At 42.2% G+C, this 26,098-nt stretch overlaps 2 protein-coding genes across 3 annotated transcripts; both read right to left on the bottom strand.

The window, feature by feature from the left end:
* Positions 1-15: 15 nt before the first annotated feature.
* LOC121614917 (natural killer cell receptor 2B4-like) lies at positions 16-8,677 on the bottom strand. The gene is made up of 6 exons (XM_041949015.1): positions 8,546-8,677; positions 6,158-6,460; positions 5,819-6,070; positions 2,862-2,945; positions 2,176-2,228; positions 16-1,722 (listed from the first exon to the last, which is right to left on the bottom strand). Exons 1-6 carry the CDS (start codon positions 8,604-8,606, stop codon positions 1,525-1,527), a joined length of 951 nt encoding a protein of 316 aa, XP_041804949.1. The 5' UTR covers positions 8,607-8,677; the 3' UTR covers positions 16-1,524.
* A 1,478-nt stretch (positions 8,678-10,155) lies between these two features.
* On the bottom strand, positions 10,156-26,098 carry LOC121614853 (ATP-sensitive inward rectifier potassium channel 10-like). 2 transcript variants are annotated; one of them, XM_041948942.1, is made up of 7 exons: positions 26,045-26,098; positions 23,361-23,531; positions 16,476-16,821; positions 13,444-13,655; positions 13,022-13,153; positions 12,672-12,849; positions 10,156-12,072 (listed from the first exon to the last, which is right to left on the bottom strand). In XM_041948942.1, exons 3-7 carry the CDS (start codon positions 16,819-16,821, stop codon positions 11,678-11,680), a joined length of 1,263 nt encoding a protein of 420 aa, XP_041804876.1. In that variant the 5' UTR covers positions 23,361-23,531; positions 26,045-26,098; the 3' UTR covers positions 10,156-11,677. The 2 variants fall into 2 exon arrangements, with proteins under 2 accessions (XP_041804876.1, XP_041804877.1); XM_041948943.1 differs by lacking the exons at positions 23,361-23,531; positions 26,045-26,098 and adding an exon at positions 21,306-21,418.

The following is a 26,098-nucleotide window of genomic DNA, read 5'->3' as shown; positions in this document are numbered from 1 at the left end:
GAAAAACAGATTGCCACAAAAACTGTTTATTTGAAAACAAATAAATACAATCATCACATTAAAATCCCCCTGAGAAAAAAGCCTGATTTTTGTTTCTCTGGTATATCTGACATGCTGTATGGAGTCCCACACGGGCCGTTTCATGGACCTTTCATGATTAATCTTTAAAAGCTTCGTAGCTATGCAGATTACACAAACCTTCCTTTACTAAATGTACTTTCTTTTTTAACAAGAAGACGTGGGTGGGTTGAAGATTGATGATACTGATCTCATAATTAGCGCTGTTGTGTGTGTGTTTGCGGGTGTTTTTAGTCAAATGAGCATCCGCTCCCCTGCAACATCTATGAGAATAAACCAAGTTTGCATCATGTTAGCATACCGGGGGTCAAACAATATGAACAAAGATTTTAAATAAAGGCCATCAAACAAATGCACAGGGCAAAAACCAGATGTGAACTTGCAGCAGTCTGGTTTCCTAGAACAGCTTCACAGGTTTTCTGTAAAGAATCAATATAGACAGTGTATATACATATATATTCATGCTTTTTTGTTGCTGTACATTGTAGCACCTCTTTTCTCAGTACCCGCTGCTAGAACATGCTCACATGCAGCAGGGAAGATTATTTCAGCCTTGTATAGAGCTTTATATTTCATTCTTTTTAGTACCCGTAAACTACAGTGGTTCTCTAATTCATTATCTCGCTCTGCAATTTAAAGTTGTGTCATTTCGTCTTTCCCAAAGCATTCATAGTCATTGTCTTGCTTTTAATATATATAAGTGATATCATAAAGGTAATAAAGAACAACATAATATGCTTCCTAGACCCCAAAGTAAAATTAACTGATTAAGAACTTAAAAAGAGCTCTAGACTAGACTCAAGACTCTGTTAGCTTGCAGGCATGGCTTGCTGAGAGTTAGGGTGTATATATATTGTGTTCGGCTGTTTAGTTTAGCTGCCAAAAAAAAGCCAGAAGAATAATAACTTCAGCACTTTAGTGGTTTAGTTCTTTGCTTGCTGATAGCAAGAGCACTTATCTCTCGCTGTTGTTCAACTATTTGAATGAAACCAGTGACGAGATCACCAAACTCATCATCATTAGAGGTTTCACGGTTGTTCCCCTGGAAAGACCAGGGGAAGTACGTGTGCGTGGAAGGAGTCCCTCCCCATGTAGGGTCCGCAAGCCAAATCACCTACTGATATCATGAACTTCATCACACTCTAACAGAACCAGGTTTATTTACATTAATTCCAGTTCCTAATCCCAACAAAAATAACAAGTCTAAACATAACATTTCTTGTTGATTGTGCCTAATAAATATGCAGCTGCAAGAGATGCGTTATAATATTCAGTAGGAATGAATAAAAAATCAAAGCAACATCATTAAATACTGAAACATAAAATTTGTACCTCTAATTTGTTTACTGGCTACTTTATAGCTAGAGAGGACCCAGCATGTCCTTCATCCAGCATATACTGCACGTGTCCTGGGTTATTCCTGTAAACATGTCTTCTCAGCGTTTTTCAGCTCATGGGTTTTGTTGTGCCACTGTTCTTGGCAGACCTGTTAACCTGAGCATAAATTGTTTCTGGTGAACAGGCTTTTTTGTTCATAGTGGATACTGAAGGTGCTTTGGGAAACTGGACAAAGCTGTAAGTGGAGGTCGGAGATGTAGGATCTTCTGCATGATCCCGGGTCCGAGTTTGGTCTGGAGAGGAATTCTAGAAAGAAATCAAATGACCCTGTTAGGAAAATGTAATGTTTGCCAGTATTGCTTTGCTTGGCGTTACTGTATGTATCCAAACCCGCTGTTCAAAGAGAACTCGGGCAACGTGTTTGGACAAATGGATCATACTGCAGTTTAACAAAAAGTCACTGGAACACAAGAAAGCAGCCCTAAGATTGACATCTGCACGAGAACATGCAGCAGGATCAGTGACAGCAGTTTGGGTGGAGCAGCAGCTGTGGCAAGGAGATGGAGTTAATTTAGGCATCATTCATTTAGTCATGACTGTAGAGTTAATTATAGAGTTAATTATGGACGGGCCAGCGTGTTAGAAAAGCTGTGTTTCAGTTTCACTTAAGAGACAGAGAGCTATAGATTTGGAAAGTATATCTTTATTTCTAAAAATTAAGCTTTAGTTGTTGAGTTACTCACAAATCTTTCTGCTTACCTGGGGAACTGCATATATTGTATTTCCGGGGTTCTTTCTTTTCTTTCTTAAATCTGTAGGTCAGTCATAAAGAAACATTGATGATTGGCTTAAAATGTACATTTTCCTTGGAGCTTTAATGTTTTAATGCGTTTATATGGCAATTTTTGACCCAGCAGTGGGTTTAGTTTACAATTATTTTCAGGCCAACCAAAACTAGGAAACATTCTCTTTTTTTCTTTAAAGATAATGTCACTTGATTTCATATTTTGTTAGCATTTCACCTTTTTCAAAGGAATACATCCACAAATGTCGCTTTTTGTGAGCAATTTCACAAGCTTCTACAGTGGCAGGCCATTGTTAGCAGGTAGGTAGACTGGTAGGTCATAAGATGCAGTATAAGCAAGCTTGTTCTCTGTAGCTGTAGCTTGTAGCAGTGTTTGTTTGTCTGTAGATTCTGAGAGCAAGAAAAGCCACGACATCACCACATTCAACATGTAATGGGCCCAAGTCACGTCAGATCAACGTGGTTTTATTCATATCCATTATGACGAACTTGCTGTAGCAAAAAATCTACATTTTATTTTTTCAGCTGCACTTTAATCATTCAAGGGAGGTGTGTGTATCCTCTGCTGCTGAAATACTGGATTACACTGTAATTGCATCAATTCACTGTTATTGTGCTGGAAAAGCGAGCTTTCACTTACATTTTATGAACAGGAAAAGGGCCAGCACAGCGCAACCAATTACAATGGCAAGGACAAATGCAGTTGTGGGTGTTGCACCAGAAACTGAAAAGAAAACAAAGAAATAGATCAGAAATGTTGGCCTAGAGGTTGGAGGATCAGCTTGTGGTCGGAAGATCGCCGGTTCGATTCCCCCACCGGACCGGTGGAAAAATGTGGGTGTGGTGGAGTATTCCCTCCCCCTCCATTGGACAGCTTGAGCAGGGCACTTAACCCCCCCCCCCCCAATATGCTCCCCAGGCGCTTGATTGCAGCCCACTGCTCCTGTGTGTGTTTCACTGCATGGTGCATGTTGCGTGTGTGTGTTTCCGCAGTGATGGGTTAAAAGCAGAGAATAATTTCCCAGCCTTGGGATCAATAAAGTAAATAAACTTAAAAACTTAAAACAGACTGTATGTGGAGGTTCTCATTCATCCAGGTCATGGTACTTCTCGGGTCAAGACTCAGTAGTCCATATCTATATCTGAAGGACAAGGGACACTCTTTTTCTTTGAAGACAGTAATGGACGTATTCTGGTCAGGGAAGACAGATGGTTTGAAAGAGGAGTGAAAGAAGCCATCCATGTCAAATTGGAAACACGATCACTGAACCGAGGGTGTGGCCTAAGACACCACTAATCAATCACTTACAAAGCAGGACTCAGACCCCTCCCCAGACAGCTCAACATCCATTCATTCACACCAAGAGCCAGGTGCCTTTGATGGCCTTTCACACCAGGACCCACCCATTGTTAGTCTATTGACCCAGTAACACCCTGGCCCATGTGACCTTAACGACTCACATGATAGCCAGACGGGTCCATGACCCTGCAAGAGGATAAATACCTGAGACTTCCCACCAGTCAGTTAGAAGTGAAGAAGCCTTTTGGATGAGAGGCGAAACATCTTCTAGAACTTCAAACAAGTCCAGCTGCCTTTTGGAAAAACCTTAGAAACATCAAGACTGTAGTTTTGATATTCCTCCAGACTGTTTCTGCTTGGAGGCAGAAATAATCTTTAGTGAGTTTAACCTCAAACGGTTTCCTGACCTTTTAGATCTTGACAACTTTTTCTGACCCGTAGGTGTTAGAGTGTTGACTTCTACAGAATTTCATGACGCATCTGTGGGTCGTGACGAGTTGCACATGACAATGACAATTACAAAACTTCCCCGACTTAATTTAAACCCTGCTATTCAGAGAAACAGCATTTTTCTTTCAAGACCCTTCATGAGGCTCCAATAGACACAGGATAATATTTCTAACTGGAAAAAATCAGCCATCATATTTCTACAGAAGTCAGGAACGGCCGTGCTTGCAGTTATGTTCTTTAACGCTGTTGTCTGGAGATCAGTCATCAGGGTCTTGCGATAACAAAGCTAGTTTTCTCCTAATGACGGACTTTTTTTCTCGCTATCTGGAGAAAACAAAAGGCAGATTTCTCAAGATAGCAAGTTTATCATCAGTTCATAAGCTTCATAAGAGTGGACCATGACACACACTGCTCTGTGGGGCAAGTTAGGGAGTTGCAAAGAAAACCATGTTAGCTATTTGTGAACTTTTTCCATTAATTGTGAGAATGTTTTTCCGTGTGATTTGATATGAGGGTACTTGGAAACTGAGATCCTTCAACGTGTGCAGCAAAATGTTGGAGATCTTCTACCAGTCTGTGGTTGCCGGCGCCATCTTCTTTGCTGTTGTTTGTTGGGGCAGCAGCATCAGAGCCAGCGACACCAACAGACTTGACAAGATCATCAAGAAGGCTGGCTCTGTACTTGGACTCAGACTTGAGTCTTTTCAGACTGTGGTGGAGAGGAGGACGCTGAATAAACTGCTATCCATCATGGACAATGATCAGCACCCTCTCCATCACACAGTGGACAGACAGCGGAGCACCTTCTCCCACAGGCTGCTACAGCTCCGCTGTCGAAGGGACAGATACAGGAAATCTTTCCTGCCACATGCCATTACACTGTACAATAACAGCTGAAGATAATAATAATAATACAATACTTCTTACCACTACTGTTTGCTTTTGATATTTTATTATTATGTATATAATTTTTTACTGCTTGCTATTTCAATATTTTATTATATATAGTTTGTTCTTACAGTCACAGTACACTTTATTTTCACTGCCATTTGCTTTTGATATTCCTATTTTGATATTCATTTGCATTTGATATTCTTTTTGTGCAATACTTTTACTACTGTTTACTATTTGGCTATTTTATTATTATTGTTATGTATATAATCTTTTTACTGCTCGCTATTTTTATATTTTTATTATGTATAGTTTGTTCTTTATAGTCTTATTTTCACTTATTTCACTGTGTGTAATGCTGCTGCTGCACTGCAATTTCCCAGCTTGGGATAAATAAAGTATATCTATCTATCTATCTATCTATCTATCTATCTATTTACATTGTGGCCTATTATTGTAAGGTGCAGGCTCACAGACGGTGGTCAAGGATTCTGGCGAATCTGGATTCTGGATGTGTATGGATGTTCTAATATAGTATGTATATAAATACGGAAGGCTGAAGTACAGTAACCTTTAATCAATAATGGGCACTTTTTCTGTAGTTGCAGTTGTCAAGGCGCCATGCACACATGCGGGCAGGGCACTCCTGATCTCTCATCAGATGAAACACCCTTTTGTTTTCTCAAGATAGCAGTACATAACATAAAAAAGAATGGAAAAATGGCTTGGCTCGTGTGTTTCTAGATTTACCAACACTTGACAATTCTAGCATTTCAAATTGAAAGAACATAGACAGACAAATAAATAAATATTACATAAATATTATGTCAGTTTGTTGTTACATGGCTCTCCATTACGACTAAACTAAGGCAACCTGCCTCCAGAGAACTTCTCCGAGTGCTTAGGAGTAAGTTTGAGCTGTCACTAACATTTGTTGCTACGTCTTTTAATGTTACCTGGAATCGGCTCGCAGAAAGTTTTAATATCCTTCTTGTCCTGTTCCCAGCTCACATGGTTGCTATGGTTACAGATGACGAAGCCTTGCTCCACGTAGATGCTGATAGAGGAGGGATAGGTTGTGGCCTCAGAGCAGGTTCTGTTGTCGCATGTAGCAGTGCTGCTGATGTCAGAGCCCACTGCACTGCAGGTCACAGTGAGGTTACAGGAGCCGGTGGATTTAACTCTCAGCTTAACCGGAGACACTGGATCTGGAAGAAAAAACAACAACAACAGGTGTGAAGGGTGTGAAACAGGCTGCTGCTGTGTATCGACATTTAAAATGTCGAGAAACTTACCCTGAACGGTGACCGTGAATTTAACTAGAAGGCTGTCGTCGTCACCAGAAACATGTGCAGTGTAATGTCCACTGTCCGTCTTTGCTACATTATTCAAGAGTAAAGAAAAGTTTTGTGCAGAAAATACAGTTCTTCCTTGATAACTCTTGTGAATTCTTGCTGAAATATCATTTGTATATTTTACAATATTATGACTGTCATTGAATTTCCATATGAAGTCAGTGTCTCCTTCTAAAGAAACATCTTGCTTGAGATCCAGAAATAAATCCTGTCCTGTCTTCGCAAACACATGGATCACTGCACCTGCAAACAGAACAGATATCAAAATCATTTGTATGTAGAAAGCAGATATAATCAGTATTTCCATATAAACAGTGTATCATTAGACTACTTGTATGTGAAATGTGTCGCTCGTAGTAACAGACACATAAGGTCATGCACAAAATGTTGATGTTGCTCCGTATTAGCTGCGCTAATGAGCTCACCATATCAGCAACATGGTTATCCATAATATCTCAATGTTGTGTGCGTTAAAAATGTTTCCTCATAATGTTGATCTAAAATAAAAGTGTAAATGTAAAGATAATTTGGGAGACAGAGCTGCAGTGAGTGCTATATGAAGTGCTTAGCAATGATAGATTTCTGTTATAGATGTTTTTGCTTTTTGTGTATGTCATTATTTCTATATGCACACATTCTATATGCAACAGCAGGGAAATGTTCTATTCAGTGATGGAAAATGTAGAGGCAGTTTGAGATTTCACTCTTGCAACAAGATTGATGATACTGATCTCATGATTAGCGCTGTTGTGTGTGTGTTTGCGTGTGCTTTTGGTCAAATAAACATCCGCTCCCCTGTAACATCTATGAGAATAAACCAAGTTTGCATCATGTTAGCATAGCATTAGTATTAAATAAAGGCTATCAAACGAATGCACAGGGCAAAAACCGAATAACAGTTTCACAGGTTTGCTGTAAAGAATCTATATGTATATACAGCGTATACACATACTGTATATATTAATGCTTTTTTGTTGCTGTACATTGTCGCACCTCTTTTCTCAGTACCCGCTGCTAGAACATACTCTGACACACTCACATGGAGCAGGGAAGATAATTTCAGCCTTGTATATTTCATTTTTTTTGTACCCGTAAACTACAGCGGTTCTCTAATTCGTTATCTCGCTCTGCAACTGAAAGTTGTGTCATTCGTCTTTCCACAGCATTCATAGTCATTGTCTTGCTTTTAATATGTATAAGTGATATCACAAAGGTCATAAAGCACAATATAATATGTACCCTAGACTTCTGGGAAAGCATTATTTGATAGTGAGTGGATTATTATTATTATGGATGAAATAAAGTAAATTTAACTGATTAAGAACTGTATGTGAAGTGTATTTTTGTGCTGTACAAATAATGACACAGATTCTCATTGGCAAATGGTGTCAAAACTGGTGATTTAAATAAAAACACACAAAAAACGTTGTGTGTGAAGCCAAATTCTGTCAGTGGTCTCCTGTGGCCCTCCACATCACACACTAACGGCCCCGTTTGTCTCCCATGTCTCGTATCCGTAATTAAATCCAGATGGGCTTTCATTTAGGCCTATACTTCTGACATGACAGAATTCCATTATTATTAATATCTAGATGTACTAAATCCGATCATATCCTCTCACTGGCAACATCAGCAGTACAGATCATGATTTGTCAGTTGCAAGACTCTGTTAGCTTGCAGGCATGGCTTGCTGAGAGTTAGGGTGTGTCACAGTAGGCATCACCGCTCTCCCAGCCTAAATCCACTGCAGAGCGCGATGGTGATGCACCTGAAGCTGTTAAGTAGCTGCCAAAAAAAGCCAGAAGAATAACTTCATACGCATCATATCGTCTTCACAGGTTCCACACAGGACGCCCATACAGATCATTTAGTGGTTGAACTGAAGAGAGATTAGATCGGCGGAGCCTTTTTTTCCATGGTGCTTGAATGAGACAGGGAACGACGGCTAATTTCAGGGTAATTTTAGTGTAATTTTAGCTGCTCTTGTAAGACAGACAGAGGAGACAGATGATGGATGTATTAAGAAAATCAGAGTCACTTAGCACCTCTCGAGGTGTCTTGAAAGCTTCTTGGATGCATTTGTGCCTATTGTCAGTTGCAAGGCTCTTTTATTATAGCCTCCTGGCTATTGAGGACACTGCGTTGGTCTCCTGTGGCCCTCCACATCACACACTAAGTTGTACATTCACTAGCGTCACTATTGACAGAATTGTAGAAGTTTCTCAGGATTCAAAAATTAGTCCCAGTCAAACAAATTCTTCACCTCACTTTCTTATAGCGCCACAGTACAACAACAGGAAAAGTAAATCAGCAATAGTAAGTTTTTACCTTTTGCTTCACATGAACGCAGCAGAAAAGCCACAGAGAGAAGGACGACGGGCTGCAGCATCGTGAACGTGGTGCATGAGGAAGTAGCTAAGTGTTATACCAAGACGAATCGAGTACCGCCCTCCTCATAACCTCACTGGCTACTTGGGCATACTCGCCACAGCCTGGCATACGCCCATTACAGTAACATCCCCTTTTGTGACACTTCTGTTTGCATGAGGGTCTGTTTATTGGAGGTTAGTGAACTGCAAGTCTGTCTTATTTCAAAACAAAAGATTTACCAAAATACATTTTAAATGTTGCAAATGTTTAAATGTTGCAAACTGCTAATTGCATAAGCCTTCACCTCGATGACCCTTTAACTCAAAACCTCTCAAACAGAAGAGCAAGACGCGTTCAATGTCATATGGAAATACCCAACCAACTCTCTGTATCTAGGCCTTTTATGTTTTACCCTGAGCTGATGTTCAGGAAGAGGTCCTGTTCATTTGTAGATTTATGGGTTTTACCATCTGTTTCACTTTCTGTTTCTCCGGTAAGTTGATGCTGCGGGCTGCATGATGCGCTATTTTCCGAATGATTTTAACTGACAAAGTTGACTGACTGAATTGGAAAAATCAAAGATGAATCATAAGTTGGATTTCAAATGTAAAATACAGCATCGATGCACAATGTGACCCATCATTTGGATTTATAGAGTGCAGCTGTGGCGTCAGCACAGTTCTGTTAGGGCACTTTAGAAAGTCACAAGCATTGAATTCAATGCATGCCAAGCCAACTGCAAAACATGGACGTTTCTACTGTTTACTTCTCCGTTACTCCTTCCATCAACCTCCAGCCTTTCCCCACAGGACTCCAAAACACGGTTTGGCTGTGGCATCAAACAGCAGTACATGGCTATTAGTACATGCTGCATAACCGACTCTTCAATTGGGGGCAGTTGAGAGGCCGGCATGCAGCCCAACCCATCCAGACAGTCACACTGATCCCCTTTCTCTTTCTTCTCCTGGCCAGATAAAAATGAGAGTGTGACATCCGGCTACAGGCAATGAGTCTCAAACCAGAGTGACTCCGGCCTTTCAGCTCCTCCAAGAGCGACAGCTTGGAGGGCTTCCCCCCGATCACAGGTTGCGGTCTACCGCTGCCTCCACCGGCTGTCTTGTTTGTGTTAGCTTGTGTGTAACTTTGGTTTTCTAGCACATTAGTTCAGGTCCAAACTAACTCACCCGTGTTCTGTGATGTAAAATCACTGTTTTAGTCTGGGGGGTTTGAAGACCGATGTATCGTACGCTTAAAGTGATATCGACTTTTTTTTCTGGACGGCTAAAATGTTCCGCTGCTGTCCGTCCACAGCAGTGCGCTGAGCTTCTGTGCCACTACTCGTGTCTGCTTCTCCAAACTGGGGGCATGCCGACCGCCATCGAATGCGAGTAATACACTGAGAATGGATAAGTACTTCACATGTCTCCAGTGGAGATTTAGGAAAGTCTACATCATGCAGTTTAGACGGATGAGTCTCAGAGTTCCTGCCTTCCGGCCTCAGTAATCAGCTTTTAAACCTGAGTAAAACTGCTAGAGAAAGACATGAAACAAACTGTGGCCTTTTAATAACTCATAATCAGCTTTATTAAATCACTTTTTAGAGAGAATTTGTCTCATTTGATATCTCCATCTGCTTTTTAAACACTACTAACATTCCAGAGCTTGATGTTAATTAAGGAAATGTTACAAATACATGCAATTTCCAACATGTTGATCTCTATCATACTCGTCCTTGCTTCATCTCATGCCTAACCATAGCTGTCACACGTTTCCATTCCAACAGAATCATTATCGGTGACTCACAACATCACTTACACATTCTCGTTTCTCTCAGCACTCAGGTGACGTCTGGTGCAGCCATATTAAAAGTCCTCTTCACGTCCTTAAATAAAGGGGGCTTTGACAAAATATCCGATGTTAATTTGATAAGGTTAATATTAACTCGAAATGAAAGCACAGAAGGCTCCTATACTTCCCACAGAGAGGAGAGCTTCCTCAGTGTTTATAGTAACCAGATGGGCAGTCACAACTGCAGCTGTTTGTTTGAGGCCACTGAGAAAGACAAACTTTGTACTGGTAAAAAACTATCATCTGTCTTAAAGTATCAATTCCAGACGCCTCAGATAGTCAGTGTGTACGAGGTTTTAGTAGTATTAAAAAAAACACACATCTTAAGCTTCCAGACAGAGGCAGCTAACCTTCCTAAGGTGCGAACGTACATCATGTACTCACATAAAGTGCTAACAGCAATCGAAGTTTGTCTACGTTCCCCTTGTGGTGCTACGTTACTATGACAGAACCTCCAAAGTGCTTTATCTAACATATTACAGTGCATTGCCATGTACAATACACATTGCGCGTCTTTAAATCCAGCACTTCTGCTGTTTCACAACAGGAATACAAACTCATCTTGAGAGTGTTGTAACAGAGTTGTGGGTGGGCATTTTAAGAGCTCTAAATAACCTGGCTGAGCTACTCATTGGTGTTTTTACTGCAATAGAAGCGAACAATCAGAGTTATACGACTTTTGTAAAAGCAGGTTCTACCTCTTCTGTGGGTTTTCCCTGCCGCCCCCATCATACTGGCCTTACCCCTTTCAGTCCTTCGTGTGTTTTTCTCTTTTTCCTCAGGGGAAAACCCTAACAAACCCACCGAAGTTTCTGTGCTCTCCTCTGCTTGTTTTGTTCCATTCGATTTTTTTTCTGTGTGAATAAATAAACCAACCTATTATGTTTTGTTGTTATTAAAGTGTCTACAGTATATGATCCAACATACATACAGTAGCTGCAGTTAGGCAGTGTTATGCCGTCATATGAATAGTCAAACCAGTGTAAAACATGCATTATCCCAGCAAACGTATGACAATGACACACATGAAGTTGACCAGCGGTCTGTAGTCTTCCATATTTGCTTTCTGCATCATTTGGTGCTAATGGGACCTAGATATTCCGATATAAGTTCAAATCAGTCTAAAAAGACAGTCTCCCAACTGTGTTGATGTCATGTTTATCAGAGATTCACTGTTGCCAGCAAACCAGTCTCCTGTGCATTTCTCTCTATGAAGCGCTCCCATCTGAACCTTCCATCTGTTCACACATTGCTGATGCGAACGCTGAGAGGAGCGTCTCTTGCCCGGCCGCGGTCCTCCCCCCTCTCCCTGTAGCTCTGCTCCAGACGGATCTTGTCTGGATCGGACAATTCAGGCACAGTCCCGCCCCCGTTGCTCTGGTACCCGTGCTGGGGGCTGGATGGTTTGAAGATGGGAGTGGTCTTCGTCTTGGCCACTTTGTCGAAGAAGGCGAAGTCTGCTACATATTTGCCTGATGGGGAAAGGGAGACCACAGGGGGAAACTCGTAGCCCCAGAGAATCTCGTCCGGCAGGTAGGAGGTGCGTACCTGGCAGGTGGCGGAGGTTGGCTCGACCGTAGCGCTCATGATCACCAGCAGCTCAAAGTCTGCCAACTCTGGATCTGTCCAGCCCCCACCTGGTGGAGGTAAATGGAAGGACATTAAAGAATGGTGAAAAAAAGAAGAAAAATAGAAGAAAGGAAGGAGGAATTAATGAGGATGCACACATGTTTCATGTCAAGCAAGTGGTTGAACATGGTTCACACCATCTGAGCTCACCAACAACTAAAAAGAGCAAATCTACATCTGGAGAGGATGCAGTTTACCATCCTGTCACATGATTTCTCAGTAATTCCTGTAAGAAACCACAGAACTGTTGCTGTAGCTAGAAGAAAGCAGGTTTATATTAATGGCCCATAGCGTCGAAGACCCGACAGACACCCAGAGCAAAAGTAGCTTTAACAGACTATAAATCGGTCTTCATTGCCTGCAGGGCAGTGGGAATCTGCATTGGCATTCTCCACTAGCACTATTTACCCAGCTTCGTAATGTACAGAGAAGATGAGGGAGCCTAAAGAGCAGTTGTCAGGTTCAGAGTGGGAGACTGGATTTATCGCTACCCTTCATCCTCGTCGCAAAAAGTAGAGTAGACCAGGTTTTTAGTGTATTACCAACCATTGTGTTTGATGAACCTACCACCGCCCATCAAACCTCCGGCCCTCACCATCAAACTTACCCTTGGCTGCCCAGGCTCGCAGAGGGCTGTTGTCATCGATGAGGTGGTAGAAGGTGAGGGGCAGGATGAGGAAGGGGCTGTCACTGGACGTGTCCACTTGGAAGGGCACGTTCCTCTGGTCCAGACGCACCGTCTCGCCTTCCTTGGTCAGCGACGTCTGGAGGAGTTTTCCTGTCACCTGGGAGGGACAGTGTGCATGAGGCGTTTTAGCTGTGCAGAATTTGATAAATTGCACATATACACATAATCTATTGTCACTTATTCAACTTCCTCTCAGTTTCTTAAGACAAACAAGTAGAATTTGTAGAAACGGTGGAAATATCTGGTAATCTGTTTCTATGGACACTTGCCTGACACCCGAGCAGGAGACTCTTGCGCATGTTGGCCACCCTGATCATCAGGCAGGGTCGACCTTCGTGGGTCGACACCACAGCGTGTTGGCTAAACTTCACCGTCTCGCCTCGTTTCTTTGGCCGAGCAACCTGAGCAGAGGAAGCTCCGTCAGTTCTGTAGTCGGTCTGATAATCTCTGAGAAGACCCGTGTGAGAGTCTAGCATTAAACGGACAGCTTAGGGAAAGATGAATGCACCCTGCGTGGACAGTTGCGCTTCAGTTATTGAAGGTAGCAGAGTATATATCTGCTTTTAACTGTATCTGCTTAAGGAAACAAATTCTCTTTTATATTGTATGACTATAAAAACTGTTTGGACGTATGTACAAAGACATTTTCTGTATCTCACTTTGCAGCTGGAATGTTTTAAGGATTGGCTACCTTGGCCAGGAAGGTACCAGTGATGAAGATCTCCATCAGCATGGTGATGACGAGCTGGATGATGAGGAGGATGATGGCGGCTGGACATTCCTCAGTGATGCAGCGGAAACCATAACCAATGGTCGTCTGGGACTCCAGGGAGAAGAGGAAAGCCCCCGTCAGGGTCTGCATCTGCATCACGCAGGGCGTGTGGTTTGACGGAGGGTCGAACTCTGCACGAACATGATTGAAAAGGCAACAGAATTGAAATTGTTATGTTGACAGTTTATTTCTGCACACTTATGGGATGCTGGTCATTGTAATGTCTTAAAGATGAGATACTCCCAGGGCAGAACATGTGGCTGCAACATTAAACAAGGCTATAAATAAAATAAATACGATAAACATCTTCATGTCTGCACAACACTGACAGAGTGCAGATATGGAAGTAGTTGTGCAGAGCTGCAAAGACAATTCGACTGAGCCCAAAGCATTATCACACAGTGGATATTAACTTTTTGATTCAGGACCTTTTAAAATTAAGTTATAAAATAGTTCATATGCATAAAATTGCTAATACAGGAGAGCAAATCAGATTAAAAAGACAGATCATATTGAAAAGACACATGAAAGATATGATTCCTTTAAGACAGCAGTTCTCACGAGCCGCCCATGTACCACTTCATGCAGCTATGACGCACGCCACATCACACCCCCATGTTGGTTGTCATATTCTCGCACTATGGTTAATCAGTTGTGGTCACATTCTTTTACTATAGATGCTTATTGCACTTTATGCCATTTTGTAGAACTGCACGTACTAAGGTGTGAATGCTTTAACACTTAAGCCTGAGAACTTGGCTTTAAAACTTAAACATGTATAACATTAAATATATTCATGAATAAATAGGCAACAATCATAGTTTCATCATTTCCCAAAACATCAAACTTTGGTTATTGATTATTAAGAGTTTGACACTGTGCTAATCTGCTTTATCAAGACTGTGGGTGTGGTTTAAACACATTGGACTGACAGTGATCAAACTACATGACATCACATTTTTCTAACTGGGCCCCGCCCACTTCAAAAAAATCTGTTATATGAAATAACCACAGCTGCTCTAACTGTGGCAGAAAATAGTGCTGGGCTGTGAGGCGATTTTGACGTAGCGTCTGCAGTTGAAATTGCAGGTCATGTGACACAAACTGGCCCAAAAAGCCTTCATGCTATTTGTGTGCACGCAGCCAACTTCTTTAGCCCTTGAGGAACTATCATTGGATTGAACTGGGGGCCATCTTCATCATCAACACAGTGTCCAATTCTCTTAGTACATCCATTGTCCAAAGTAGTGAAGAGAAAATACTAAATAGTGGCGACGGCTATGTCTTTTTGTTATTTGGTTAAAATGCTAGCTGACTGTTGGATGTTGACACTGGGCTCGAGCAGCATGCATTTTTGGCATTCCTACAATTTAGATATCATTCTAGCTTTTGATGTCGCCACCTGCCTCTTTATATAATGTAGTGTATTTAACTCCTGATGAGCTACACCCTGTTGCACAAGAACTGAAACATGCCTCAGGGCAGTTTCAAACCAACACAAACAGCTTAAAGAGCAACTCACCACCCCGGTTTAGTGTGACCACGTCCAATTCAGAAAGCGTCGTCGGACCCTAACACAACACCATCTCGATGTTTCCATGCTGCACACAGACAGCTGACTGCTGTGTTTGTCGGGGGTGTGGCAGCTGGGAAGTCCTATGAAAACGGAGCTTTTTGAAAATCCCTTCCAGAATGAAAATATTCAAAAACTGTGTCTGCAGTGCTGACGTGCAGACAGGGAAATCTGAGTTCTGGGCTTGTGGCAACAGAGTGTGCACCATTAGCTCATTTGTGTACCGTGGCAAAGGCGGGTCGTGTCTTGCCATGTGTTGACCATATTAGGATGGAACCTCTGGATGGAACTTTGTCCCCTGATTGGCCAACGTGGCTTTAGGGTTAGGGTTATATTGTCTTCTGTTGGTTTGGCATGCTCTTTTACACAGCGCTTGTGCAGACTTGATTTTTTTTTTTTAGAACAAAAGAGGGAAAACCCTGTTTTAAAAATACCCATGTAGGTGTGGACTGGGCATGACACAACGCCTCATAGTTCAGTGGCGGAGTGTCCTGGGGTACATTGAATTGCATTACAGGACTTTCAGATAACATCTGTTACCGTGAGCACCAGAAAAGAGGACCAGGATCAATAGATGGTGTCATAAAGTGAGTGCACATGTAATTTATGAAATCAAAAACTTAGTGGATTTTGTATTAAGATGCTCTTTGTGGCGTGCACAGACTTTTTGAAGGGCAGGGGCGGAAAGGAAAAAAAGGGCACATATAGCGTGTCCTCGCCACTGAAGAGGACACTTTAGCACGCGTTTTGGCTCCCAGGGGGCACTTTATCACGCGTTTTCGCGTCCAAGAGGGCACTTTAGCGCGCGTTTTGGCTCCCAAGAGGGCACTTTGGCACGCATTTTGGCGTCCAAGAGGGCACTTTACCACGCGTTTTGGCGTCCAAGAGGGCACTTTACCACGCATTTTGGCGTCCAAGAGGACACTTTAGTGTGCGTTTTGGCTCCCAGGGGGCACTTTAGCACACGTTTTGGCTCCCAAGAAGGCACTTTAGCGCACATTTTTCAAAAACTGGGCCACGAGGGGTGGCAGTCGCCCCCCCTGCCCCCCCAGCATCTATACAGCCACAAAAACATATTTTCACAATAGTTTCAGTGCTATTGCTGGGTTTTGAGATATGCATGAAATTTCTGCTTTGACCCAAACAGAAGAATTTTGTTTATGCTGCTCAAAGCATAAAAAAAGTGTCAACAGTGTCCTGGTGATTCAGGATAATCCTTTCTGTCAGTTTTCATTGGGTCGCCATTCTCCTAAAGAGATAGTCCCAGTGAAAAGTGTTCACAGCGAGGAGGGCAGTAGATCATGTACAACGATCCCAGCATGTTTTTCAAGGAGTGAGCATCAAACCACCTGTTAACCTACAATCCGTGCTCTCTCACCAAGCAGGTCTCCGTGCACCAGTGCCACCAGGTACCACAGCACTCCGAACAGGAACCAGGTCCCCGCAAACGTGGCCGTGAACAGGAAGAACTTGTAGCGCCACTGCATGTCCAGAAATGTTGTCCACAGGTCACGCATGTAGAGGGCACTCCGCCCGCTGACGTGCTCGATGCGCACGTTGCTACGGCCATCTTTGGACAGGACACGCCTCCTCTTCCTCAGAGTCCCACCTCCGCCGGATATGCCACCGCCCAGCAGGGGCTTTAAAACATCTGTCTGTGTCTGGGAGTGGCAAACCTTCTGCGGGGAGGAGCTACGAGAGGACGGAGGTGTGGCAGATGTCATCTGGTGAATAACAAAGAAAGAGTTCAGTCATTTCTGTGATTGGCCAGTGCTGTTAAAAGGTCATTTGAGATTAGTTTGGGGTGGACTGGGACTGAGAGGTCTTTATGTGAGCTTACATTAAGTTTACTGAGAAAAAGTAGAGCAGATTTTTTTTCTGCATTTGATGTGATTGAGATTATAGTGGCTTCCTGTAGAAAAATTTCGAAACTTTCCACGAATGTAGGTTTTGGTAACTTCCCCTGCAGCCACCTGCTCTCATCCTCAGGGTTAATCAGTCACATGCGAGTCTAGCAACGCTTGAAACCAAACCAGTGACTGCTTATAATCAAGATATGTAGCAAAATAAAAAACTAGCAGAGAAGTTAAGATCAAACTGGAACTTTGAATGACAAAGCAGGACACATTTCAACCAGACCAGCAAAACCATTGTTTTTCATCATGTGACTCAATTTTCTGCCGAATTTCGGTGAAAGTGTAGTGGGAGTTTCCTGAGGTTTTCTAAATGCAGATGTGTGGTCTCATAAATAGGACTCAAGTCACACTCCCATCATACACTGCAGTGACGGACTAAAAAAGTTCGTGAGAAAAGCTGCTTTCTACCAGGAATGGGAAGTAGAGGAGGAGGATTGGCAAGTATTTCCTGTATCTATTTAATTTCAGATTCCTGGTATTCAACCCTAACCTATAGTACTAAGACGAGGTCTAACATCCAGAATGAGTAAAAACACCTGGATGGGTGCGCTGTGTGTGTGTGTGTGGGGGGGGGGGGTCTCAATCTTTTGTCTCATGTTCATATTTTGGAAGTGTTCCTGAACCCTGCAGATTTTAGGGATGATACTCAGAGCCATCTTGTCAGTAGTTTGTAGCCAGAAAATTAAACTGTAGCTCCCTTCAAGCATTAAGGTCTCTGTAGATTTTTGAGATTTATTCTGAGATACTTGTCTGACCAAGTTTGCAGGCAGGAGTCTTTATGGCTGCTCCTGAACCATCTGCTGTCACATTACTCAAATAAAAAGAGAAGTTCAGGTCTGCCGTCTGACGTCAGTGCACCTGGCCATGCTTGCTGTATTGTCGAGTTTGGAAATTTACAAAAATTGCCTCTCTGTTACAACACTGGAAAAAACTGAGAGCCTTAGTTTCTCTTCAGTGTGAAGAACATTAAAAAACACTATGGGAGTCTATCTTTAGCTTGTCAATAGAAAGCGTCTGTAGATAACAGCTGTGAGAGGAAGAACTGTTGGTTTCCTCATTTATTTCAACGCAGTTTCAACATCTTTCTGCGCCACACAAATATGAAGAAATTATCAACTTCTGTTTCTCAGCAATATACGCTTACGGGCAAGGCTTGTTTTTCTTTTCTTTGTGTGTGTGTGTGTGTGTGGTACAGTACTAAAGTAATGTTGGGTTAGAGGCCAGAGAGAGCAATTGAAAAACAGATTCAGAAAATAACGAATATAAAGAGTGTGATAATACAGCTGCTGAGTTATACTGCTGATCCTTTTTATTCAAATGTGTCATTAAAGATGTTTAAAACAAGCAGAAAGGTTTTTAGCCACACTAGATGCATGGCTCTCTGTGGGTCATTCCAGCAAGGTGTTGCACATTTTTTTATACTGCATTTGAAGGGCTTGATGGAAACTGCAAAATCTGAAAAAAACAAAAGCAAAAAAGTTTTTACACTCGCTGGACGCGGTTTTTGCCTTTTTCGAAAGTGTTAATGCACTAAATGGGAGATGGAAACACCTTTGCCTAACAAGTTCTGACGAGGCGAACAAAACTGCTCAGCTGTTCCTGCTACAGAACCCAAAGAAGAAGAAGAAGAAGCTGTTTCTGCTGTCGTCATCTTCCTCGATATTCCAATAACGCTCTCTGGACAGCACGAAACATGTCCAACACGAGTTGACGGGAAAGAACAATTACAACTTTCCCAAATGACACAAATTCCTGCAGACCTCTCTCCATTTTTCTCTCAGACGGCTACGGCGACTCATACTGTTTCTGGTTTTCAGCTTTCTTCTACTCATCTTATTATAGCCATGTGTAAGGTATCATATACGCTAACCTGTGTAGCCTAATTTATTCGCTCCAAACCAGTTTATGGAAATGCGCCTAATTTGCATTTTCTTAATTTTTTTGTTTTTGCAGCTTTTCAAAATTCACTTGGGGTTCACTTGACAATAGATGGAAACACATCTAATGATGCTCTCACTTCTTCACCAACACATCTTCAGGTCTTAACTTTTTTTGTCCAATTGTTTAGTGCGTATGACCAAACACTTGCAAAATAATGACACATGCATCTCTCAGCCTATCTGTGCTTTGTGTTTAGTGCTAATTAGCAAATGCTACCGAGACGGGGAGAATGGTAGCCGAAACATTATACCTGCTTAACATCAGGATGCTATAATTGTAGCACGATAACCACTCACTGATTTTGCTTTTGCTTGACCGTGATTGTGCTTTGGTAAATTGTATATCTGTAGAAGACAAATGTGGGTATGACCATGGGAATAACGATCAGTATTACAGGGAGAAATCACCTGTTTATTTTTGTAGTGTATTTGTGAAATCTACAGGCCTGATTTTGAGCTGTTTCCACAAGACAAACCTCATGTATTATTGCCTCAATGTTAAGAAAATGAACTCCCAATGTTCCCAACCTGGAGCAGTTTCATGTATGTTGCAGTGCTATCTGTGTTTTTAGTGTTTTACACTGTGTGATGCTTGTCAGATCATGCAGACACAGCCCACCCGTCACACACAGACAGTTACTGTTTCTCCACACATCTGACACGCTGACTTACGTCCAACAAATCATGTAGGCCAGTGGGGAGAGGACAGCCCACAAAAGAGGAAGATAAGGAAGAGGAAAGAGAAAAGAAGGAGGACAAGAATTAGGATGAAGATTTACTGCATCAACCCAGCAAACCATCCACACAGAGTCTCATTTGTCAGCTGGAGGAGAGAGGCTGCATCAATTAAGGTAAAAAATCTTTGTCCGAAACTCGGCATTTATCTAGATAAAGTGTTTTAAAGGCTGTACTGTTGATTCTAACCAGAGAGGCCTTTAGCGGACAAAGAGTGAACTTCTGACTGGTAATTGGAGATGGCGGTAAGGGTTTGGTAGGAAAAGAGCCAAAGTTTGGCTTTTTGGGTGTCCTGCTCAGGACTCTTTTTCAGCCTGGCGCAGGGGCCCTTCTGCAGTCCTTTCTCTGGGTGTTTTTTGCTGCTTTATCTGGATCCTCACAAGGTCTCTCTGTTTCTATGTCTCAAACAGTACACATTAATGCGAAATGTACCATTGCATCTTATGCACAAGTCGTTTACAGTGTTCTATATGGCCAAAAGTCTATGGACACCCTGGCATTATGCCTGTTACCAGCCTTGACATCGTGCCTGGCTTTTTGTCCACCATGTGAGTCTGCGTGTGTGAGTGTCATTGCGGCAAAGTGTTTTCCAGCAGACACCTATTGTAGCGGGAACGACCGCAGAGGCAGGTGTTAATGTCAGTCTGACCCATGAGTACTGAGCATCATGGGTCAGAATGTCGACATGTTCATGGGTGTCAGAGCTGGTGTCATGATCATCATAAGGTTTTTAGTTTAATGTGTGATTGCTGAATATCAAATATCGGAGTTGGGCACTGATGAAGATGTGCTAAGAAGTGGTGGAAGAAGAACTCAGATCTTTTACGCATGTATCACTATAACGTTAAGATACTCCACTAAAGTCTTGTATTCAAAATCTTAACTAAAAGTACGCTTAAGCAGCATTTATACACAGTTAGTGTATAAATATAGTCCACTGACCTGGAGGTGGTGAGATGGTGAATGGGTTGGAAAGAGGAAAAGTTTCAACCACAAAGATTTCTGTAGTTTTCGGGACTTTTTTCTAATCTTTGGATCATTTAATCTCTTATGGCTTCAAGCAATTAATCAATTGAAATGTGAAGAGCCACAAACAGGCACTGCTAGTTCGTAAGTAAATAACTTTCAATTAAAATTAGTTTCCACCATGGAGGTCTGACTTGCAGTCTGCATTTTAATGTATCCCAAAGGTGTTGGATGCAGGTGAGGTCAGGGCTTTCTGCAGTTCTACACCAAGCATGAAAAAAAAAAAAAAAAATCCCACACCATGGACCAAAAGTACACAAATGTATGAGACAGGGGCGTCCATATACTTATGGCCATATAGTGTAAATCAAAATAGCTTCTATGCAATGCTAAGCACGGATTGCATAACCAATCAGCTTCAATTACATCACACTTTAGTGATTATGCAAGGGTGAGCCCCTCAAAAGCTTCATAACTACAATGACACCATTGAAAACTTCACTCTTTCAAGTCCGTCGCCCTCTCGCCCAGTTTTCAAACACTTGCATGTCCCAAGAAGAAAAAAAAAAACTCAAATTCCTCCGCGGCACATATCAGATAACTAATAGAGCAAATGGGAGTTAATGAGAGCGAAAACATTTCTTCACCAACCTCTCCAGTAGGATGTATTCCATCTCCATGGCAACACGACAACTTGACTGTACGGCCCTGCCTCAGAGAGACGAACCCAAACACTGAATCAAAACTTTTTCTTTGGCCAAACAAAGGAGCGCTGAATGTTTTCCTGATCTCCCTCTCCCTCGTTTTCTACTTCCCTCTTTCTCTCTCCTTCCTTCTCTCTCTCTCTCCTCTGTGTACACAGGAATGCTTTGTTTGGAGCTGAGATAAAAGAAACAAAAGACACCATTGACAAAAACGACTCTGTGTCCATCCGTATGTGTGTGTGTGTGTGTGTGTGTGTGTGTGTGTGTGTGTGTGAGATTATGTGAGAGTGGGATTGCAAATACATGCGTGTTTCTGCATATGTGTGTGTGTGTGTCGGCATGCATGTGTGACTTTGTACGCATGTATGCGTGTTTGTGTGCAATTATTTGAAAAAGAGTGTACAATTATGCGTGTGTGTGTGTGTGTGTGTGAGATGAGTGAAAGGAAAAACGAGAGAGCGGAAGAGAGGAAGAGAGAGAGAAAGAGATCTGTGACAAAAGGCCCTCGTTAGTATTCTGGAGTGAGGAGTAATCCCCCTCCATCTCTCCCTCTTTTTCTCCCCCTCACACTCACACACTCCCCCACGGTTCGTTTCGCTCTTACCTTCCTTTCTCTCTCTCGCTTTCCTTATTTTACCTCAAACAATTTCACTTTATCTGCATTAACAGAATTGCATGTGGCGCCTAAATAAGGTGGGATTTATTAGGCGAGAATAAAGAAAAAAAAATACTTGTCAGTGTGTGTCAGTGTGCAAACATTAGTTTAACTCCTCTGTGTCTCCTTGTTTCTCCTGCTGCCTCACTTTTTCAGATTTCTTTCTGCTGGCACCAGCTCTAAAACTGCTGCCATTCTGTTAATCAGACGGCGACAGTACAACACTCTGCTCTGAGAGTGATGGTGTAGGGAAGGTAAACATGCATAAATATATAACACCTTGCACAAAGGAAACTAATATGTAAAGTTAAGCTGGTGTATTGGTTTATTTTGAACGTACTGCAGACGACCATTGGGGATAATAACACAGTTAAGCCTGATGAGTTATTTCCATCGTGCTCCTCCGACTTCTCAGACATAAAATAACATTTACTTATTATATTTGGTCACAGTTTCCAACGTTTTCACCCACAGCTGCAGCGAGCAGCGCAATGAGAGTGCTAAACCAGAGTTCACCAACCGTTACTCCGCCTGGCTCATGTTGTGAAGTGATCAACTCAAGTGTCTTTTTTTTTTTTTTTTTTTTTTTTATCCGTAACTTTTAAAGCTTTACTCTGTTACTACAGGATACACAAACTGACAGTATTTATCAAATCTTATGCTCTAAAATCAGATAATCTGATTGGATGTGAGCTCTGAAGATACTTCCATTCATCTCTGATGGTCCTGTTGTTATCACATGCTGGAGGTGCATCCTGTCAGACTTTGCATCAAAAAGCATTATTATAGTAATGAGGCTTATTTAAACGATAGCTTCAAATGTTCCACAGTTCATAATGCAGCTGAGAGTAAACAAATCAGAGGTAGTCATTAGGAAAACAACCAATATCTGCTTTTTTATAAGCTAAGTTCTATGTAGCTTTTGATACTGCTTGATATCATTTTCTTATTAGATTTTTATCATAAGCATTTTCCCACCACAGTGAAGATTTGGTGAATTGAATTGTGAATCTGACATTCAATTAAAACTTTTGGCCAAATGAGAAATTGGATGAAATTTTATTAATAGTTTACCACCCTTACCAGTGAAATATAACAGTCAGCTGTGGAAAAATGCAACGTAAATCCATAAGTATATCCATAAATACACATATAAGTTGACAATAAATGAAACATAACAAGAGATTTCACAGTCTGCACATTTCCTCTCCGGATACATCATTATCCAGGTGGGAAGAAAATGGAGACTTACCTGTATTAGAAAGAATTTCCATCTCTTGTTGCGATACAAAATTCTTTACTTTTTCGTATTCTCATTGCACTCAGCTGAGAAATTCATTTTCTTACCTTTTCAACTGGGATTGCAATCTAATTGAGCCGTGCAGAGAGGAGTTAGGAGCCCGGAGCCTCAGCCTTTCGTCCACATGTCTGCTTTGTTGTCATACGCATGCTCGCACCACACAACTGGGACTGTAAATCTGCAGGAAGAGTAACTTCAGCAGCCTGCGTCCCGCGACACTGAAACACCATTTAGGAGAATTATGGAGACAGTCATTGGCTCATCGGGCTCCTGTTTCTGACCCAAAGCCCGGTCTCACGGCTCACAAATTCTTCCCAAAGAGACAGGACTTGGCTTTATAAGAGGCATCCCTCTCTCTCTCTCTCACTTTTACTCTTTCCCTATGTCTCCCTCTCCCTCACTCCTGTTGTGTCCTGCTCACGTCTGTGTAATTGCTGTAACAATTGATCGCCACTCCCCCCCCAGTTTTAATTCAGTAAGAATAACACAAGGGACCACGAATGCATCATGCTGCGGCTTTGAAAGAATGAGGTTCAGAATATGACTTTTTTTCCATCGTGTTTTGGTGCATTTGTTGTTGCATCTCTCCCTCACCTCACACACACACACACACACACACACACACACACACACAAACACACACACACAGATGGATGCACATGTTGGGGCCTCACATGCACATTCTCCACAAATGCTAGCGGGCACACGCCAACAAGCAGCCCAAATAGACCACCCCCTGCAGCACACACACACACACACACACACACACACACACACACACACACAGAAGCACACACAAACACTCTTTTAGGGGGCACCACAGAGCCCCCTATTCACAGCTTCTGTGCCCCGCGTTTGCTGTGTCCAAGAGCGTCTGTACCGAGCGTCCTGTTAAGCTCAAACACATAAAGAGGCGCGTCCGTGAGGTGAATATGGCCCCTTATTCCGCCTCAGAAGAGGGTGACAAAGCATTATTTAATTGAAAGAGAGAGAGGTGGAAGGAGTTGATGAGGACCATTGGTCAAATGTGCTGAAGAGTTCCTCTGTGTCCGGCGGATACACATTTCAGGAAGAGCCTTTTTTTAATATTTTGTGGTGTTTTTGTGTTTTTAAATGGCCGTGTGCTTACAATCCTCAGTGAGGGATGTTAGAAGAGATGGAGGTGATTCTATTATGTAACAGAGCATCATCCTTGGAGCTGGAAAGGATTCAGTTTCATGTGTGAGAGCATCTCAGTAGAGTGGTTTTGTATTTGCATGTCAACATTGGGAACTTGAACCCAGATCTGGTCCTGACTTAAGGAGCCTACTAATATCTAACTATCTGACAACAAGGCTGACACTTAGAATGACCTTATGTGTCTCAGTTCCTCTATTAAATATTCACAGGCATCTATTAAAGCCGTATTCAAACATGCTGGAAGACAGCAGCAGCAGTGTATTCTGCACCCAAGTCAGAGGAAATGACTCACTGTGGTTAGTCCCTCTACGCAAAAACAAACTGAAAATAAGGGCGATAGAAGGTCGCTAGCTTTGTGAGCCGGCGGTTTTCTTAAGAGGAATAGAAAAAGCAGAGGCAAAAAAGTTAAAGTACACAAAACGTGTTCCAGGCAATGGCGGAGCTGTGCCGGTGCCATAGATTCAGCATACGCGGCGGCTGAACGACCATTATTAAAGGGGCACTCCAGAAATTTAGCCTTGTTGGCAGGACTCATGACAGATAAAAATGGTAAAAATCAAAGCAGTTGCTGTCATGGACGCTAAACTGTGGTATGAATTACTCATAATAATCCATACTTCTATATTTTCTTTCAAATGCTTTATATGTTCTGGTCAATATTATACTGTTTTTACTGTAAAATGTTGTTCCTGTTTCACACATCCTTTGTAACTGCGTGAGTAAAAGCGCTTTACACGAAACAGTGATAATGGTCTTCACACTATTTGTGTCTTTATGAGAACGAGGCAACAAATGCTGTAGATACGCGCTGCTGTTATGGGGAAGTTGGGGCAAACAGTCTGTTAAGAGATGAGAACAAGCAGCCATGTGTGTTTCCTCTGCTGTGGTATATTGCTCTTACTTTCCCCCGACAGCAGTAAAGCATGTTGAGTGATAGGTGTTCGACTGATTCATTTCTTCAGTGGTGGAATGTAACAAAGTACATTTACTCAAGTACTTTACTTTAGAATTTCCATTTTCTGCGACATTGTCATATATTGTACTTTTTGCTCCAAGTTACCAGCAGGTGTTTTGATTTACATCAGCTTCTAAGTACAACATGATTATAGTTGCTGGAGTGTGGTTTTCATGAATATTCACCAATGTCTCACAGTAGAAACATATTTTGCCACATATTAAAGAAAATCAACACGCAGTGTACTGAATCTTTACGGCGGCTGTTGTGTGATCATCATGAGCGTGGTTGTGGCATGATTGTCATCCCCCTGATGGACAAGTTGATCAAGCTTTCATACCCTCAACATGTTCCACTGAGCGTATGTGTAAGACTCTGCAGATGATATCACACAGCACATCAGCGCCTGAAAGGAACATGTGACCTGTGTGCCGGTAACCAAGGCCTGAGAAAGAAGCGGCAGTTCACACCACTTCCTGTGAGCAGAAAGAAAAGAAGGGCGGTGTGTGAGGGTGTGTGTGTGTGTCAGAGGGTGTGTGTGTGTCAGGGTCAGTCAGTACTTTTGGCTCAGATCAGTGGTGGTGTTGGTGGACTTACCTCCGTTTTATTCATGCTTAGAAACTCTCTGTCTCCCTCTCCCCAGCCTTTTTA

The sequence above is a fragment of the Chelmon rostratus genome, chromosome 12 (genome assembly GCF_017976325.1).
Source record: "Chelmon rostratus isolate fCheRos1 chromosome 12, fCheRos1.pri, whole genome shotgun sequence".
Lineage (NCBI taxonomy): Eukaryota > Metazoa > Chordata > Actinopteri > Chaetodontiformes > Chaetodontidae > Chelmon > Chelmon rostratus.
Note: the sequence above shows the minus strand (reverse complement) of the source record. Positions and strands in the feature narration are given on the sequence as shown.

What these genes read in the sequence shown, in the direction of transcription:
- LOC121614917 (XM_041949015.1), bottom strand. Translation starts at nt 8,606, where the DNA reads ATGCTGCAGCCCGTCGTCCTTCTCTCTGTGGCTTTTCTGCTGCGTTCA. An exon ending in GCGTTCATGTGAAGCAAAAG is followed by an intron (nt 6,461 to 8,545) that starts GTAAAAACTTAC and finishes TTCTGTTTGCAG; the next exon opens with GTGCAGTGATCCATGTGTTT. An exon ending in CCTTTTCCTGTTCATAAAAT is followed by an intron (nt 2,229 to 2,861) that starts GTAAGTGAAAGC and finishes ACTGACCTACAG; the next exon opens with ATTTAAGAAAGAAAAGAAAG.
- LOC121614853 (XM_041948942.1), bottom strand. Translation starts at nt 16,821, where the DNA reads ATGACATCTGCCACACCTCCGTCCTCTCGTAGCTCCTCCCCGCAGAAG. An exon ending in GGTGCACGGAGACCTGCTTG is followed by an intron (nt 13,656 to 16,475) that starts GTGAGAGAGCAC and finishes ATGTTCGTGCAG; the next exon opens with AGTTCGACCCTCCGTCAAAC. An exon ending in GTCTCCTGCTCGGGTGTCAG is followed by an intron (nt 12,850 to 13,021) that starts GCAAGTGTCCAT and finishes TGTCCCTCCCAG; the next exon opens with GTGACAGGAAAACTCCTCCA.